This window comes from Hetaerina americana, unplaced genomic scaffold (genome assembly GCF_022747635.1).
Source record: "Hetaerina americana unplaced genomic scaffold, ioHetAmer1.1.p SCAF_9, whole genome shotgun sequence".
NCBI classification, from domain to species: domain Eukaryota; kingdom Metazoa; phylum Arthropoda; class Insecta; order Odonata; family Calopterygidae; genus Hetaerina; species Hetaerina americana.
The window spans coordinates 2,936,564-2,955,138 of record NW_027287538.1 but is presented as its reverse complement, the minus strand read 5'-3'; the positions used below and the strand labels follow the sequence as shown (position 1 = coordinate 2,955,138).

General features: G+C 45.2%; 1 protein-coding gene across 1 annotated transcript in view; it reads left to right on the top strand.

Annotated features, from left to right (window-relative positions):
• LOC139698997 (histone-lysine N-methyltransferase SETD1A) overlaps positions 1 to 18,575 on the top strand; it is a 617,878-nt gene that overhangs the window by 571,876 nt on the left and 27,427 nt on the right. Inside the window, exon 11 of the mRNA XM_071597992.1 lies at positions 15,433 to 15,549. Within this exon, the coding sequence (XP_071454093.1) occupies positions 15,433 to 15,549 (117 nt within the window). The remainder of the gene's footprint in view (positions 1 to 15,432; positions 15,550 to 18,575) is intronic.

Here is an 18,575-nt window from a genome sequence, read left to right as displayed (position 1 = left end):
ACGAGGTGATCGCCAACAGAGAGGGAGGAATTTCTGAAACAGAGATGATTTTGAGGAACTTCCGAAATCGTATGTTTCGGATGGTTTAAAAAAAAGATCCAGAAACACTGGGAAAAGTGTATCCAGTAAAAAGGAGAGTATGTTGAAAATTTTAAAAATATCTACGCAAAATATTTTCTTCTTAAATACATTCTTAAAATATCTGTTTGGATGCTTTCATATAAAGTACACTTTGAAATATAATGGCTTGAGGCGTCACTTTGTGGAAGCAATTCTTATCGGAAAATAAAATACTTTGTTCTTCCAGATATATTAAAAAATAGATTCATAAATATATATAATATAATAATTATAATATATTATATGTAATATATTATATAATATATATATTATATATATATATATATATATATATATATATATATATATATATATATATATATATATAAACCATAAACACAGTAATCAACCCGAAGGTCGGTTTAGTATATATATATATATATATATATATATATATATATATATATATATATATATATATATATATATATTATTTGGTAATCTACCGGTTAAGGTAGGTTTTTGAATGGACACAGCCACTAATTAAATAATTTGTGACCCCTAGCAAAACACAACATCCTACTCTACATCAGGTCCCTCTTCAGCTCTAAGTAATTTCTTCCTACCTTCATCCCGTCCAACATCCCTAGCCTGTTCCTTCCCTTTCCTCGTTTGCCTAACATTCTCCCCTCTATTACAGTCTTCAACATCCCACAGCCGGTCAATACCCCCTTCATCCACTTTTCCTGTCTCCATAGGGTTTCTACCAACAAACCCCTCTCTTCGCCTACCATACCAAGTACTTCCTCGTTTGTTTTCTTCTCTGTCCATTTCACCTTTTCCATTCTTCTCCACACCCACATTTCAAAAGCCTCCAATCTACGTCTATCCTCCAGTTTCAATGACCACGTTTCCGCTCCGTACATAGCTACGCTCCATATCAAAGTTTTTACGAGACTTTTCTTAACATCCTTACTCAATGTCCCTGTCATCAACTCCCTTCTTGTGAAAGCCTCTTTGCCTGGCGCAATTCTTCTCCTTACGTCATTACTACTTTAACCGTGTTGCTCCAAAACACTACCGAGATACGTAAACTGTTCTACCTGCTCTAGTTTTTGCCCTCCTATTTTAATGTTAAGCTTAGCCTTTTTCTTACTAGAAAATCGCATAACCTTTGTTTTGTTAATATTGATTCTCATCACATACCTGTCGCACTGAATTTCCAATTCACTAAGCAATGCTTGCAGCCCCTTTGCTGACTGACAAACTAAAGCTTGGCCATCAGCAAACCTAACTGATTTTACGAATTTACGAATTTTTTTACGAAAACCTGCCAACTTTTGTTCCTACCTCCTGTTCTTCCCATGCCTCCGTATTCATTTCCTCTGCATGCAGGTTGAAAAGAAACGGTGATAATGGGCTGCCTTACACCCCTTCCTAACACTGTCCATCCGGACTCCCCGTTCCCCATCCGCACCTGAGTAGTCTGCGACTTGTACAGGTTGCGGATTAGCCTCCTTTCCCTCCAATCTATTCCTATTTTCTGCAATATACTCATTAGTTTTTCCCAATTCACTCTATCAAACGCTTTTTCGAAATCTACGAAACAGGCAAATACCTCCTGGTTGTGTTCTATATTCCTCTCGATTAATAATCTCATTACTGAAATGGCATCACGCGTACCTCTCCCCTTCCTAAACCCAAACTGATCATCCCCTAAGTAATGATTTGCCCTACACTCTATCCTTTTGTTTATGATCCTGAGAACAACTTTAGCTGCGTGGCATATAAAACATATTGTCCTGTAGTCCTCAGATGATGTGGCCTTTACCTTTTTCGGAAAAGGAACTAAAACTGATCTCACAAAGTCTTCCAGCCAGATTCCTTCCTCATAAATTCTACGAATGAGCCCATATAGCCTCTTCCTCCCACATTTTCCTAAGCAAGTTCCGCGGGAATGTTATCCACTTCCACGGGCTTATTTAGTTTCATCTCCCTTAATGCCCTTTCTATCTCATTGTGTAGTATGCCTGGACCTAAGCCATCTTCCTCTACGTCATATTATTTTTCAATGTCTAACTTTATTGGTCGAAGTTCTTCACTATGCAGTTCTTCTATATATTCCTTCCATCTCTCTTGGATCTTAACTGTGTCAACTATTACCTTACCCACTTTATCTCTAACTGCTATCGTTGACCTCCCTTTCTTACTTCCCAATAAAGATTTAACTTTGCTTTACAGCGCACCGATTTCACCCTTCCTCTGGAGACTTTCCATATCCTCGCACAGCGTCTTCCACCATGCTTCTTTTGCTTTATTTGTTGCCCGCCTCAATTTATTGTTTAATTCTTGGTACTTCATTTCGCCTAACTCTGTATTTACATTCTTCCATTTTCTCCGCTCATCGATCTTTGTAATCATCTCATCCGTGATCCATGGTTTCCTAGTCCTTTTCGCATTAACGGTTCCAATAGTGTCTTTTGCTGCTTTTGATAACCCTTTCTTGATACTTTTCCATTTTTCTTCAATAGTACGTAGCGCTTTACCAGCCTCCATGATTCCCTCTACCGCCTGTTGGTACTCCTTCCTTTTCAATCCATTTAATGCTTCTACATTCCATTTTATAACCCACCGCCCCTGCCTTATCTTTTTGAAACGGACGTTACATTTCATGACAACTAAATTGTGATCAGAGTCCGCATCCGCTCCCGGAAAGCTGTGCGAATTTATTACACTGCTCCTAAACCAGTGTCTAACCAGAATATAATCTAGCTGATACCTTTCTGAGTCACCTGGCATTTTCCATGTATGCCTGCGTCTTTTGTGGTTTCTAAACCAAGTAATACTCTATCCGTTACCTGCTCTATGCTGACTATGCTTCTTCCTACCTCTTCATTTAATACTATGGCAACCCCTCGTTGGCTCTCGTCCCCGCCGCTGTATATTATTCTATACTGAACACTTTAGTAATCCCCGCTATCCTTTCATTTTACCTCGCATAGACCTAAAATATCTATTTTTCCCCTTTCCATCTCTCGCTTAACATTCTCCTATTTCCCTGTCCTCATCATTGTCCTAACATTCCACGTTTCTATTCTAACTAATGTGGTCTTCTTCTCTTGCGTATTTTGTCCTGCTGCTGCTGGTTTTCCTTTGCAAGGGTTTTGTGGGATGACGACCGCGGAAGCCTTACCTCCCCCGCTGCCGGGCACGGCACACGGCCGATTGGGCCGAGCCCCGTAGTTGCCAGGACTCATATTCTCTGTAGTATCCATCATTTAAATCTTGGGAATGATAATTGAGGTGGTTTCCCGTTACCTTCCTCCATAGTGTTTTTAACGTGACACCATTACTTACTGGTCGCCCCTCTGGGGTCAGACGCCATTACAGCCGCCTCACTAAGGAACAGACGCTGCGTGGACTACCTTTCGTCTGGCTCCTAACCTTCGACCTATCTGGCATGAGTGACCCTATCAGGAGCAATTATTATTACTCCCGCCAGCACAGCTCTAGGGGTCATCGGAACGCACAAGCCGTTTGTGGAAGAGCAAAAAAAAGTTTTCTTTTCCGATACACTTTTTAAAGAAAATTCACTTTCCTTCGGCGATCCTCCAGTGACCATTTTATGCGTTTTTGCAATAATCTAATGGATAGTCTAAGATGTTCCGATCAAACTTGAACAGGTTTGTCCATTTAACAACAGATGATATGATGAAGGAGCAGGGTGTTCTGAAAGTCGACTTGAATTTCCTTTGGTTTCATATTTCTCTTTCTGAGATATTTAATAACAGCTCGAATCTCAATTTTTTCATCTTCACAAATCACTAGACGGGAACAACAATACAGAGAGGCGTCCACACCATTACAGATCTCTTCCCAGAGCACTGACGCGTATTACGTATTTAGTCATTAATGTCGAAGTTGCCGATATGCAATTTAAAAATTGCCCGGTTTCGTCCCTTTTGCGATAGAAAGCGAGCGAAATGACTGAACCAGCATTTTTTCGCAAAACGACTCAATGTTGAATTGATCTTCTATGTTCCGGCACGTTCATTCCCTCGGTCTCTTTTCCTTGTTGCTTTCCATAAATTAAAGGAAAATTGGAAGAGGTGAATCGTTGCAAGGATTAATATTTAGACGTCTTTAACCCACAGAAATTTCACCACATTTATTTCCGAAGCGAATTACACGCACTGTGATCTCTCGCTCGCGAAGAGGGCTTCCTTGTCAAATCATGATTATTATTCCGCAGGATTTCAGAGGACACAAGTTCAAAAGAGGAGTTTTAGTTAGACATTAAATAGAAGCAATAAATAGGCATTTAATAGTTCCCAAATCCCAACAGGGAGATAATCCTTCAGAGAGAGCAAAAAATACCATGGATTTTAGTCTTATATTCAACCAATTCTCCTTTTTCCTCGGATTAAAAAAAACTTTTTGCGGGTATTCTCTGTCGAATTTCTTTCATTGTTCGGTTATAAACTGTATGCACCCGTGATAATTACCGTAAAACGTTCAATTGGTTTCAAAGGCCACGAGAAAATGAACTTCTCCTGTCACGAGTGAAATTTCAGATTCATATTCGTGAACTTTTAGCCAGTCTTCTAATTTCGAATGAATTCTACCAACACAAGCGCACGATAGTCCTTCCTCTTTTCTGCTTACGTTTAAATGCTGACCTGAGCGGTTATAAGTGCCAGAAATACCGCAAAAAGTTATTATTAAATAGCTACGCCCAGGTGAATTTGTAGAACACCTTCCGGGCAAGTATCGAACCCCTTCCGTGTCCGAAGGTTTTTTAGGAATGCTCATTCGTAGTTCGCGATGCTTTTGTTTCCGGACTTCCATCTTTATGGCAACATATTGGAGATGATACAATAATATTTACTTCACTAATATTGCGTTCTGAGGACATTCTTAGCTTAAAATACACGAGCAACTCGCAACTGAACTGTTGTTCCAATATATATTCCTCAACCCTAAATACATTGCCGTTAAGGAATTCAATTATTCTCCATCATTTACGTCTGTCGAGGTCATTCATAATTTCAAATATCCTTCCCGTTGTTTATCAAGAATCAAATCTGTGTAGTTTTATTAACGTTCAATGAGGTGAGTTGTGACGAAAATTTCAAGTCAAAACTTTTCATTAATTATTCTTCATCGACAGAACACCCCGCATGCTGCCGCAGGGGCGTGTGGCGGGGGGTGTTAGGTCACCGGCCGTGAAATAGAATATAACCGCATGCAAAACCAACATATTCATGCAAACCTACACCCACAGTGGCGTATATATTCATGCAAAAACCTTCATAACTTACATGCATGCAAATACAGATAATATCAACCGACATACACATGTACCTTCGAATATAGTAAAAATTCATCCAATAACGTGGAAATTGAAATGTAAGAAGGGGTAATTCTACTATCAGATGGACATGCAACCCATAGCCTCCGTCCCCCTCGAAGACACAGATATATAGGGAATGTGACGCATCGCTGTAAGCGGCGGTGCCTACAGCTGCCTAGGATAGAGGCGAGGGATGGAAGAAGAAGCTGAAAAACAGACAAAGCAGGGCAAGAGATACCGTAATGACCCCTAAATGTATTAAATTGCAGTTTAATGCGGTCGTGCGGAAAGAGAGGGTTTTGACAAAAAAACACACGAGATCGGTGAAAGTGCATGCAATGGAGTAGAACTAATTATTCCCCAGGCGCTAGCATGGGTGGCAAGTGGGATTTTAGGAACTATCTACAACCCTACTGTTGTAATCCCGTAGTGCCCGTGGGAAGGAAGAGTTTATTAAGGGAAGAAAGAGTTTATAGGAGAATAATTTACCAGGTGTTACAAACTGCAAGAAATTGCGAGGCAAGGATAATTTAGTTGATGACCTTGAGATGAATCTCGTTCTTCTAGCGAGTGTACCCTGAGTAGGGTCTTTAATTTATAATTGGCTTCAGAATTAGATTTCAAGTGGTAATAATAATAATGCCCTCGGATCTGGACAGTCTCCATCCAGAACTCTTACGCGAGATGGTGCGCGACCACTGGATCATATTCCTTTTCGTCTCCTGCCCCACATCCACTCCTCCCCCCCCCCCTTTCATTCCATCCGTAACATTTGGCCCCTGCCCCTAGTTGGGCCCTTATTCTCCCTTTTAAATAGTTTTGTCCAAAAGTTGATAGGAATCAACCTTTTAAAATAAAATTTCCAAATACTAGCAAATTGTAATCTGCATTCGTAAACTTTCACTTATTTTACCTAATCACGCGTTACGCCGTGTGGGTCAAGGTCAATTGTATTTTTTGGCCTCCGCGTCATTTTGGCTCGAGAGAATGCACTTTCCGGGGCAGAAGTGCCATCGGCGTGGCACGGCCCTTCGCAAGGTGGCACGGGCATAGCTGGTTCCTCGAACGCACCCACGCACCCATGCCTTATTATTACGCGTGGTGACGACCAGCCGAATGAACGGCCGCAAATGATTGTTTGATTCCATCGCACGTACGTATTCCACCAGCAAGAGGTTGGTCCAACCCCCCTCTTCTCCGGTTTCTATTTCCACCCTCCCGGTGGCCGTCCCGACCCCACGCGGGGAATCTGCGAATCTGAAAGAAGTCCGCCCCCCCCCCCCTTCGAGACCCCTTCTGCCCCCGCGCGGCGAAATTAGCCGCGCCGATGTCACCGCCGACTCGCGCGTGACGTCACGCCCCCAGGAGAGAGGGGCTGCAGGAAGTCTACTCCGAAGACCTGAAGGAGGCGATTAAACACCATTTAAAGCGGCCGCTGCCAAGTTTAATCGAGTTATTTTCGTATTACAGCGCCTCGGAGGTCTACCAAAAGTCAGCTGTTTAATGTTGACAAAGTTTATTCAAAGTATGACCTCTGGCGAATGTTTATTTATTTTCCGGCCTAGGAGAGTGTTAGATGGACGCAAGCTATCAAACGTTACAGCTGCAACCCCCTTGTCCTTCATAGCAAAACATTAGCCGGCATGCAACCTTACCACGTGTAGGTCCTTCCTCATCTCTGAGTGCTTCCTTCATCCCGTCCAGCATCCCTATCCCCTATACCTGCCCCTCCATCACTTGCCTAACATTCTCCCCTCTATCACAGTCTTCAGCATCCCACTGCCGATCAATATGCGTGTAGAATGGCTGGTGATCTGCCACCCCCTAAGCATTAAAATAGGAGGGCAAAAATTTGAGCAGGTGGAATAGTTTAAGTATGTCGGAGGTGTTTTGGACCAACACGGCCAAAGTAGTAGGGACGTAAGGAGAAGAATTGCCTTGGGCAAAGAAGCTTTCATAAGTGAGAGAATTGATGAGAGGGAAGTTGGGTAAGGATCGTAAAAACTTTAATGTGGAGCGTAGCTATGCACGGCGCGGGAACGTGGCCACTGAAGCAGGTGGACAGACGTAGATTGGAGGCTTTGTAAATACGGGTGCGGTGAAGAATGGAAAACGTATGGGGAAATGCTAGGCATGGTGGGCGAGGAGAGGGGTTTGAAACATTAAAGAGGCATTGAAGATGGATGAAAAGCATTTTGATTGGCAATGGGATATTGGAGACTGTGATAGAGGGGAGAATGTCAGGCAAGACGAGGAAAGGGCAGGAATAAGGGATAGGGATGTTGGATGGGATGAAGGAAGTACTCAGAAATGAGGAGAAACTTTGTTGTAGAATAGGATGGCCGGCTGTTTCGTAATCAGAGGCAAGGAGATCTATCGTTGTATCGTTTGATAGCTCGTGTCCATGGCAGAAACTGACCTCAACTGGTAGATTTCCAATGCTAATGTATGTGTGTGTTTATCCTTGTGTAGACAGTCACGTGCTGATAAGAGGGGGCGCGTGTGTGTCCGTGTCTCCTCCATTGGCGACTCCCCTCCCTTCTCCTCTCCCCCCCCCCATCACTCCGCCCCACGCCGGAACCAGGTGACCCATGCTCCCGATCGATATGCACCCCACTCCCGCCGCCCCGCCGGAGCTGCACTCTCCCGACAATGACCCCTGCACATCCGCCCCATCATCGCCAAAGCCACCCTCTCCCTCTCATCTCTTTCCACCCTCGTCTCACCCCGCGCGCCTTCCCTCCCATCCACCCCCAATCTCTATCGGATGCTTAACCTACGGGAGGAGGCAAGGTAAACAAATTTCGTACAATACATATTCACTTGCATCGAACATATATGGTCATGATAAATATATTTAAATGATTAATTGTCCCACGAGACAATAGTGAACATAAATCTCAGAATGGGCAGCGTAAAGGATTCTCGTCCCAATCGTCCGTGGGTCGAACCCGGTAGTCAGAGCTCTAAAATAATATGAGAATATGTTCACGAAAGTTAGCATACGTCAGTATAGTAACAGGCGTGGCTATGGCATGATAAGGAAACTCGCGATTTTGTAAATTGCACATTTCCAAAATACCTCTTTTCAACCGGAGGAAGGACCGTAATCTTTCCTCGGGTGGAACATTAGTAAATGTCCATCAATGTGCAGTGCAAAAAAGGGTGCGATGGAAATGAGAGGCTGAAGCAGCCAAAGGAGCGAGACAAGGATTTTCGATGTCTACCCTGAGGAGAAACAAAAGAAGCGCGTGGAGGGGAACTTGGACATGAGAGAGGATTCAAGGTGAATGTCGAACGCGGAGGCTCCGTTTTGGGGATGACGTGGCAGCAGTCGCATGCACGCGGGAGGATCTGCAGGGCAACTGGGTGCGGGAGGGGAAATTGGAGCTGGGAGCAGACGAGGGGGGTGGGGGGGAAGGCTGGTAGGGAGGGAGGGTTCGTTGCTCCGCTGAGGTGGCGGTGTTTGGGTCAGGCGGAGGGCGGCGGCGGCGGCGACGCACCAACACCACCACAACCCGTACGAACACCCTCCTTCACACCGCGGCGGGATCGAAGACCTTAGGAGCCGGCCGGATCGGATCAATTTCGAGAGCAGGACCACCTCTTGCGCTATACTGCGTACTTCTCCGCTACGAGCGTTCTTAAGTGTCCACCGGGGACATCCTCCGCCCGGGTGCTGAACGCCCAAGTCGCAACCCCCGGGGGTGGGGATTCGGCGCTAATAAAATGCGGCGGGAGGTGTTGGATTTATTCGACCGTCAAATGGAGGAGTACCCATTCTAACGTGTGGTGCCAGGCGTAAAAAACGCTTTGGTCGGGCACAAAGAGTAGTGATAGTTGGAGTTAGCTCACGTGCAGTTGAAGTTACTTCGGGTGTTCCCCAGGGAAGTGTCATCGGACCTCTTTTATTCCTACTTTGCGTTAACGACATTGACTCCGTCGTCACTGGTAAGATACGTTTATTTGTCGATGATGCAGTGGTTTACAAAGATATCCGAAATCGAAAGGATTAAGCAACTTTATCAGATGACCTTAATGCTATACAACGCTGGTGCGCCACTTGGCAATTAGAATTGAACTTGAAGACGATTTGATGGCCATCAGAATTAGACTTGCATTAAAAAGAAAGTGCGTACGATGTTTTTTTTCAAAAAGAGTAATTCACTCCGGAATGCCTACTGCATCGGGAAAACCGAAATGGAATGTGCTGACTCAATACCTTAGATGAAAAGTTCAAAGAGAGATGGTATCTTTCGCTGGTTAGGCCTCATTTAGAATATGCTGCTGGTATGAATGGGATCCTCACGAAGTTGGATTGATTGCCCAATTGAATCGCATGCAGCGTAGTGGAGCCAGATTTAAGAAACCTTGTTATGATAAACTTAGTAGCATACAGGGTTCGTCCGGAAAATAAGTGTACTGACTCCAGGGCTGGGCGCGCCGCTCCAGGCGCGCCCAGCACCGCTCTGACGAGCTGCGATTGGAGGGGGGTATGTTGGCAAGCGACGCTGAAAAAGGTAGTCGGCTCTGAGCTGTGGTGTAGTGAGGAGCTCTGTTAACGCGAACCTCCACGCTCGACCCACGTCACGGAACGCGATGCCGAAGTTTTTGGAGCAGCGTTATTCCATCAAATTTGCGTTAAAGCTTGGGAAATCGTCTACCGAAACTGTCGGTATGATTAACCAGGCTTACGGGGAGTCAGCCATGTCCAGAAACATGATATTTCGGTGGCACAAGATGTTCGTGGAGGGCAGAGAAGAGGTCGACGACGAGTCTTCGAGAGGTTCCCGATGATGCCTTCGCGGGAGCGTTCCAGGAATGGGAACGCCGCTGGAACAAGTGCATCGACTCACAAGGGTCCTATTTTGAGGAATATTAGCTTAAGATATGTAAAAGTGTAATAAATTTTTTTCCTGAGCTCAGTACACTTATTTCCCGGACGAACCCTGTATACAGAATATTAGAGGAGCTAGGCTGGGAATCATTTGATGGAACGAAGGTTAAATTACAGAACAAATCTTTTGCATACATTGGAAGGTCGTCCCTTTAGCATAGGTGTTGAAATTGTATTATTACTTAGTATAACAATAAACTTCGTAAGAGATGGCCTTACTTTGTTTGAATTTTTGACTCTAATGCCGAACAAACAAATATGAACACATTATCAAGTGTCAATTTAGTTCATCAAATGAAGAACACCATGTATTTGTCCTATGTTAATGTCTATAATTATTAGAACAACAGATTTTTGATGCGTTGGAATCAGAGGAAATGTATCATTTTGTAGTTTTATTAGAGCCATATCAGGCATTCGTAATTTGAGGAGATGGTTGAAGAGGGACGGGAGGATGCTGGTCGGGCAAGGCGGAGGGAGGGAGGAATGTTGGACGGAATTGGGGAGAAGGGAGCGGAGTTGAAGAATGGTTCCCACCGGCCACGCTTACGTTGTTCGTCGTCGTGCCAAGCGAGTCTTGTTGAGTGAGTAGCAGTCTCCGGTCCATCAAGATCATCACCTACGATTATTATCAAGGTTCTACTTGCCTTGATTAGCATTTTGCTAGGTGCTGCAATGGAGTAATGGTCCTGATAGCAATCCGCTGATCGCATCTTGTCCTTCGATAAGACCCAAAGGCGAACGCTATAACTTTTTCATCCACTTCAAAAGGCGCCGGAGTCTCCCGCGCGGATCGGCCGTCAATACTTGTAGCCCCGCGCGCCGCTGACCCATCACCAAGCACGTTTCCCACGGCAATCGGCGTCACTCAGTGCCGATGACATCGGTCTGACTGCGGGAGTCGGGGTGGAGACCGTCTACCGACAGATGGTGCGCCGAACGCCGAGTGCCCTCCTGTCGAAACAAAGGCCTGTTGAGTGGGTGTGGGCCCAGAGTTGAAAGAGCGGTCTGCCTCTGGCGGGCCCCGGGTTTGAACTCGAGTCCCCGAGGGGGAATACTGGTCGTAAACGGTTTCAACAGCCCACCCACACCTTTTGTCTCCCCATCGAAGTGCTCCATCTCTCGCCCTTAAAGACTTCTGGGAGCCCCCGACACGAATGACTGCACACTGCAATGACGCCCCCCCCCCCCGCCACAACTGATTGTGAGGGAATGGATGCTTCATGGGAAGAAGGTAGCCGTGCCCTCCTCCCGTAGTATTTTGCATCCAAGAAAATGTTTTCGACTGTAAAACTCGATTTTTCACGCTAATTAATCCCATTGTAGAAACGCAGGTCGTCATCGCGGTGAAAAATGGTCGCGCTCTCGGTGAAGTACCGTACATTCTCAATTAAAGTATCGTGCATTCGCAAATGAAATATCGTGCATTATCGAATGAAGTATCGTCCATTCTCAAGTGAAGTATCGTGCATTATGAAAGAGAAGTATAGCGCATTATCAAGTGAAGTAAAGCGCATTAAAAATGAGAAGTATCGTGCATTATAAAAGAGAAGTATCGTCCATTATCAAGTGAAGTATCGTGCATTATGAAAGAGAAGTATAGCGCATTATCAAGTGAAGTAAAGCGCATTAAAAATGAGAAGTATCGTCCATTATCAAGTGAAGTATCGTGCTTTATCAAGTGAAGTACAGCGCATTATAAAAGAGAAGTATCGTGCATTATGAAAGAGAAGTATCGTGCATTATAAAAGAGAAGTATCGTGCATTATAAAAGAGAAGTATCGTCCATTATCAAGTGAAGAAGTGAAGTATAGCGCATTATAAAAGAGAAGTATCGTGCATAATAAAAGAGAATTATCGTGCATTATAAAAGAGAAGTATCATACATTATAAAAGAGAAGTATCGTGCATTATAAAAGAGAAGTATCGTGTATGAGAGTGAGAATGCCCTCCCGCGGCGTCATGCAGAGGGGCACCTCAAGATTGAATACAGTTCCAATGTAACAGATCGGAGAAATAAAACGCATTCTGCATTTCTTGGCTTGAGGATACCGCGTAAACATAACACCGAACGCGGAGACGCGGAGGACATCTTAGCACCCTGAAAGCCACCGCTAGGGGGTGTGCCTTCCTAATTATGACCCGAATATTTTTACCCCTACCGTGGTCGGACAATGTTATTCTGAAATTTGTTTGTGGAAAAAATGGCATCTTAAATCTATCTGTTCTACATTTAATCTCTCTTATTTTATTTGCATGATCTCTCCTACCGTAGTACTATGCGGGTAATGATATCTTTTTCAACATCATCAGTGCTAAAGAGATATCCTACCAATTTATGCAATACATTTAATCTGTAATTTAACCTTAGCTCCATTTATTGATTTCCAGCCTAGCTGCTCTAATATTTTTGATACGCTTCTAAGTTTATCACAACCACGTTTTACGAATCTAGCTCCTCTACGCTGCACGCGATCCAATTCGGCAATCAATCCAACTTCGTGAGGATCCCATAATACACTTTCTGCTTATTCTATAAATAACGCCTAGCCAGCGAAAGGTAACATCTCTCTTTCATTTTTTCATGACATTTGCCTAGTGCCCTTCTAATACATCGTGTGCCATCGTGACTGAGAGTGGCGCCTATGCATTGAATTGACTCTACACATTCCATTTCGGTGCAGTAGGCGTTCGGGAAGGTATTGCTATTTTTCAAGAAATTCATCACAACGCACTTTTTACAGTTTCATTCCAATTGTCGCACCAGCATAAGGTTTAATAGCATAAAGGTCATCTGACAAAGCTGCTGCGTCCTCAGTATTAGGAATATCATGGTATACCACTGCAAACTCATCGGCAAAGCTTTCAAATCCGTGCAGCTCCACAGCATCGAGTGATTGAGAGTGTCGCGAGTGGTTAGGAATAGCAGCTTATTTTTTCAATTCCCTGCAGCATCAACATTTAGGTTTGCAACAACGTTTTCTTTATATCTGCCGAACCAGCGTGTAGGAATGTGGCAGGAGATGTAAAGAACTCCATCCTATAGTTAGATGAAGAAAAAGCAGCTCCGAAAATTATGGGGTGGTTAAAATCTGGAGTTATTTTATCGCCCTTTCCTCGGGAGAGAGAGAGATTAAGAGGCGCAAGCAAATATTGAATACTACAGGACTTTGGTAATCTAATTTCCTCCATTTCGGTTCACTGTCTAATTGATAAAGAAACAAGCACATAACTACATGTGCCCTGTCCGTGGTTCGTTTGGATACTTGTGCAAGGTCTGTCCAAAAAGTAGTAGGACTGCGTGGGTAATGAAAATGTATTGCCAGTCTTGATTATGCGTTCCCTCGGAGTTCTTCGAAATAAGCACCCTTGTGCGTCCACAAACCGCTGCCAAATGGGTTTTCCGCGCGTCGCACGCCTTCTGGGAGGCGACGCACTGAATGCTACTTAAGTTTCTTGGCCACGGCCTGTTTTAACGGTTCCACCGAGCCGTGGTGACGTCTTTTCAGCACGGATTTGTGGCGAGGGAAGAGGAAGAAGTCTGATGGGGCAACGTCAGGGCTGCAGGGTGGTTGAGAAGCTCTTGGCAGATCCGCGTGTGAGTTTCCTTTCGTTCGTCCGAGGGCACTCGCGGCACCAACTTCGCACACACCGTTCTCATGCCCATGTTTTCACTCACGAGTCGATGCAAATAATATTTAGGGATGTCAATGGATGATCAGAAACCATGCGAACACTTAATCTGCGATCTCTGTCCAACAAAGCCTACACTCTTGGAAGATTTTCGTCACTTTTTGAGGTCGAAGGGCGTCATGACCGTTCGGCGTCTTCAAAATTTTCTCTACCCTCGCAAAACAATCTGTGTCACTCAAAAATAACCGATCTTCCCATAGTGTTATCACCATAAGCTGCCTTGAATATGCCATTTGTGTCGTTCCCGGTGATGCTCAGTTTCGCGTAACCTTTGATGGCGTTGCGCTATTCCAAGAACCGGTTCATGAGGGAGCGTAACGGGGTCACGTAGTAGAGGTTTCGCAAACGAACGATACCTACTCCGCAAAGGCTGGGAGCCTACTGCCACCGGCCTCCGGCCTTTCCTGAAACTCCTATCCCTCGAACCCAGGCGGCTTAAGGAAATGTTTTTTTTATATAGCCAGTCTAAAAAAGGTCGTAAAAGCTCAATTCATTCCTTATATTTTGGAAGTGTTTTGGAAGAAGGCGGACAAAGTAGTAAGGAGAGGAAAAGAACAGTATGCATTAGTTAGAGAAGATTTTAAAAGAAGGCTGTTGTTGATGACAGACACCTTAAGGAAAGACTGGCGTGAATTTGTATATGAAGAGCATAGGGATGCATGACTGAAACTTGGTCGTTTAGGGAAGCGAATGAAGGTGGATAGGAGGTGTTCGAGACGTGGGCGTGAATAAGAGTGGAGGAAATAAACGGACGGCGAGGGAAGAGCCTGGTGGGGGCAGGCGGATGCTGTCGTAAGAAATTCGAAGGAGGCAAGTGGAGTGCGGTGATGTAAGGGAGATGGCGATGAGGCGGATGCCGAGGATTATAAGAGTGAAACCGTGGCGTTGATTTAAATCCAAAATGCCATTTACTCAGCGTAGGCAAAGGTGTTTTTTGGATTTAAATCAAGGTAATCAGGAAGTATGCGGAGATGTAAAACGCGTTATTTATTTTTAAAGATGGGTTTGATTGATATTTTGAGTCGTGTTAGTCGGGGACTGAGGAACAGAGTCGTGCGTGACCCTAGGGTCATTCGGAAAAAGGGTGCACGTACTTCTGAAGCCGGAAAAGCACTCCTGGAGAGTGAATCTCTCCTTACGGCTCCTTTTTTTCTATAAATGCTGAGAATTCATAGTCTCTCCTCCTCTGTGGTAATATGAACGCATTTCCTGGACTAACTTGTCCCGACTGGTAACTTCCGCGGCGATTTTGCGATGCGATGCGACGCGATACGTAAGAAATATCTCCGCGTTGAATTCCCCGGGGATGGAAATAGCCGAGACCCCCGCTCGCTGGCTTGGGCGCCCCACTCCCCGCCACAACCGCAAAACCCTTCCCCAATCCCAGTCCACGCTCTTAACGCTTTGTGTTTGCGATGTCTGTCTGCAGGGAGCGCGACCAAGGAGGCGGGAAGGAGAGACGGCGCCGCGGGTGCTTCTGGGAGCGTGGGCGTGACGTCACCGACTGCTGCAGGACCGTCCTCCCCACCTCCGGCCGCTGCGCCAGGTAAAGACAACAATTGAAAGAAGACGAGCGGTGGGAATTGCATGCCTTAAACTGGAAGGGGAGGAAAAATTATTCCTCCTCCGAGGGTGGGTATGCTGCTCCCTCTCGCATGCCTCCTCTCCGCTGGCTGACACCCGCCCCCGGCACCCCAGCACCCCAGCACCCCCTCACGCACGCAATGCTACCAGGGTCGACGGGCAAAGGGCTCCACATGAAATCAATCGATGGAGTTGGAACTTCCCCTTATCGGAAACTATTCCAATGTCGGGTGCCTTTGGTGCAGCTGCGTGACGTTCTCTTCTTGCCTTTCGATGTAAATAATCGTTTCAGGCGCAACTTTGTGGAATTGTTCATAATTAGTCTATTGTGTAATCACCCCCTGCCACTCACCCAAGCAGCGGCTTGCAGAGTGCTGAAATACGTCTTCAGAAATGTCTAAAAGTTATGAATAATATCAAAAGAAGACTTTGTAAATACCCATGTATGGAATAAACTGAAATTGCGATTGAGGTTTCAGTCCGGCGCGGCATCATAATAAAGGCCCGCAGTGCACCACAGCGAAACCAGTCGGTCGAAATTCAAGTGTATGCGTATTAGGATTTAGAAAGTGTTATTTTGACATTATTCATCATTGGCTACCGGGTCGGATCAGAGGAAGATTTCGTTCGGCACTCCTGATGGGCAACGACGGATGGGCGATGACAGCGGAATTAATTGGGTGCCACCGCCTTATTTGTCCCCGCAAGGACTCAATATCTAATCGCCTCAATCAACTAGAGCCTGATTATATAGTATACGCATCTGGGGCTAGGTGTTTGCAATTGTTTACACACACACACACACATATACATGTATATATATATATATACATATATATATATATATATATATATATATATATATATATAAAATATCTTCGAAATGGAACGCTCATCGGCGACACACAAATATATAAAAACACAGATGTAGATTTTTAGAATATAGAGACACAAAGAAAGGACACTCACAATTTGTTATTTTACGTTTCGACAGCACGGCTGTCGTCTTCAGAATGACGTTCTCGGGGAAGAGCGGAGAGGATGTGCGGGGGAGAGGTGGGGGAAGGAGAGGTAAAGGGACCAATAGGAAATGAACAAGGGGGTGGGGGGGATATGTAGGCAGCCAATTGATGCATTCAGTGGGCTTGGTTCAGCCCGGGCGGTTTGAATGATTGGGCCACCCAGATATGCGCCATCTCGCGGGTTCTCACCTCTATTATACTCGCAGATTTGGGAAGGATTTCAATCACCGAAACAGAGAAGCAGTCGTCAAAAGATTGGTTGTGGGAAGCGGTGTGAGTAGGGATGGGATAATTAAGAAAGGTGGGGGATTTGGTGGAATAACGGTGGTTATTCATGCGGAGGGAAAGTGCGGTCGTGCATTCGCCCACGTAGAAGGCAGGGCAGAAGTTACAGGAGAGGCGATATATAATATTTTTTGAGGTACAGGTGGCGAGTGGTTGGGAGTTGGTACTGAGTGAGGGGGAGGGTCTTAAAAGATGACAGCATTTGCAGCGTGGGCGGTTGCATGGTGCGGATAGGGGCGGGGGAGAGACGGGGGTGCTTGAAGTTGGGTTTGTGGACTTAAAGATGTCTCGCAGGTTCGACGGGCGTTTAAATGAAACAGAGGGAAGCCCTGAAACATTACCTCTCCCTACGATCCACACCACACACCCCATCCACAGATTTCCTCCTCGAATTAAGCCAAATCGTTCTTACCAAAAATGCTTTTCAATTCAATGACAAAATATATTTACAAATAAAAGGCACTGCAATGGGCACGCGTATGGCTCCTGCATACGCCAATCTTTTTATGGGTAAACTAGAACACGACTTTCTGCAACAACAAACCCTAAAACCACTTTTCTGGGCCCGCTACATTGATGATATTTTCCTCCTTTGGTCCCACGGACGCGAAACTTTATCCTCTTTCATTTCCTCTCTCAACTCCTCCTCCTCAGTTTCATTCACTTCTTCTATATCCGACTCGTATATTACCTTCCTAGATATCAATATTCACCTCCAAAACAATACGTTTCACACTTCAGTCCACATTAAACCAACCAATAAGCAACAATATCTTCATTTCGACAGCTGCCATCCTCCTCACACAAAGCGCTCCATCCCATTCTCACTCTCTATCCGTGGCTTCCGTCTCTGCAACAACACCCCCTCCCAACAGAAATACTTGGACCAGCTGCATGAATCCCTCAGAAAATGTGGGTACCCGGAAAAACTGCTAAACAGTAAAATCCTCAAACCGTCAACACAATACACTCCCCTCCCCAAACCAAACCGCCCAAAATGCCCTAACCTTATCACCACTTTCTTCCCCGGTACCCACAAAATTAAACATCTAATCCGTGACCTCTTCCCAATTATCAATAACACTCAGTCCACATCACTTTTATTCCCACACTGTCCCTCTGTTTCATTTAAACGCCCGTCGAACCTGCGAGACATCTTTAAGTCCACAAACCCAACTTCAAGCACCCCCGTCTCTCCCCCGCCCCTATCCGCACCATGCAACCGCCCACGCTGCAAATGCTGTCATCTTTTAAGACCCTCCCCCTCACTCAGTACCAACTCCCAACCACTCGCCACCTGTACCTCAAAAAATATTATATATCGCCTCTCCTGTAACTTCTGCCCTGCCTTCTACGTGGGCGAATGCACGACCGCACTTTCCCTCCGCATGAATAACCACCGTTATTCCACCAAATCCCCCACCTTTCTTAATTATCCCATCCCTACTCACACCGCTTCCCACAACCAATCTTTTGACGACTGCTTCTCTGTTTCGGTGATTGAAATCCTTCCCAAATCTGCGAGTATAATAGAGGTGAGAACCCGCGAGATGGCGCATATCTGGGTGGCCCAATCATTCAAACCGCCCGGGCTGAACCAAGCCCACTGAATGCATCAATTGGCTGCCTACATATCCCCCCACCCCCTTGTTCATTTCCTATTGGTCCCTTTACCTCTCCT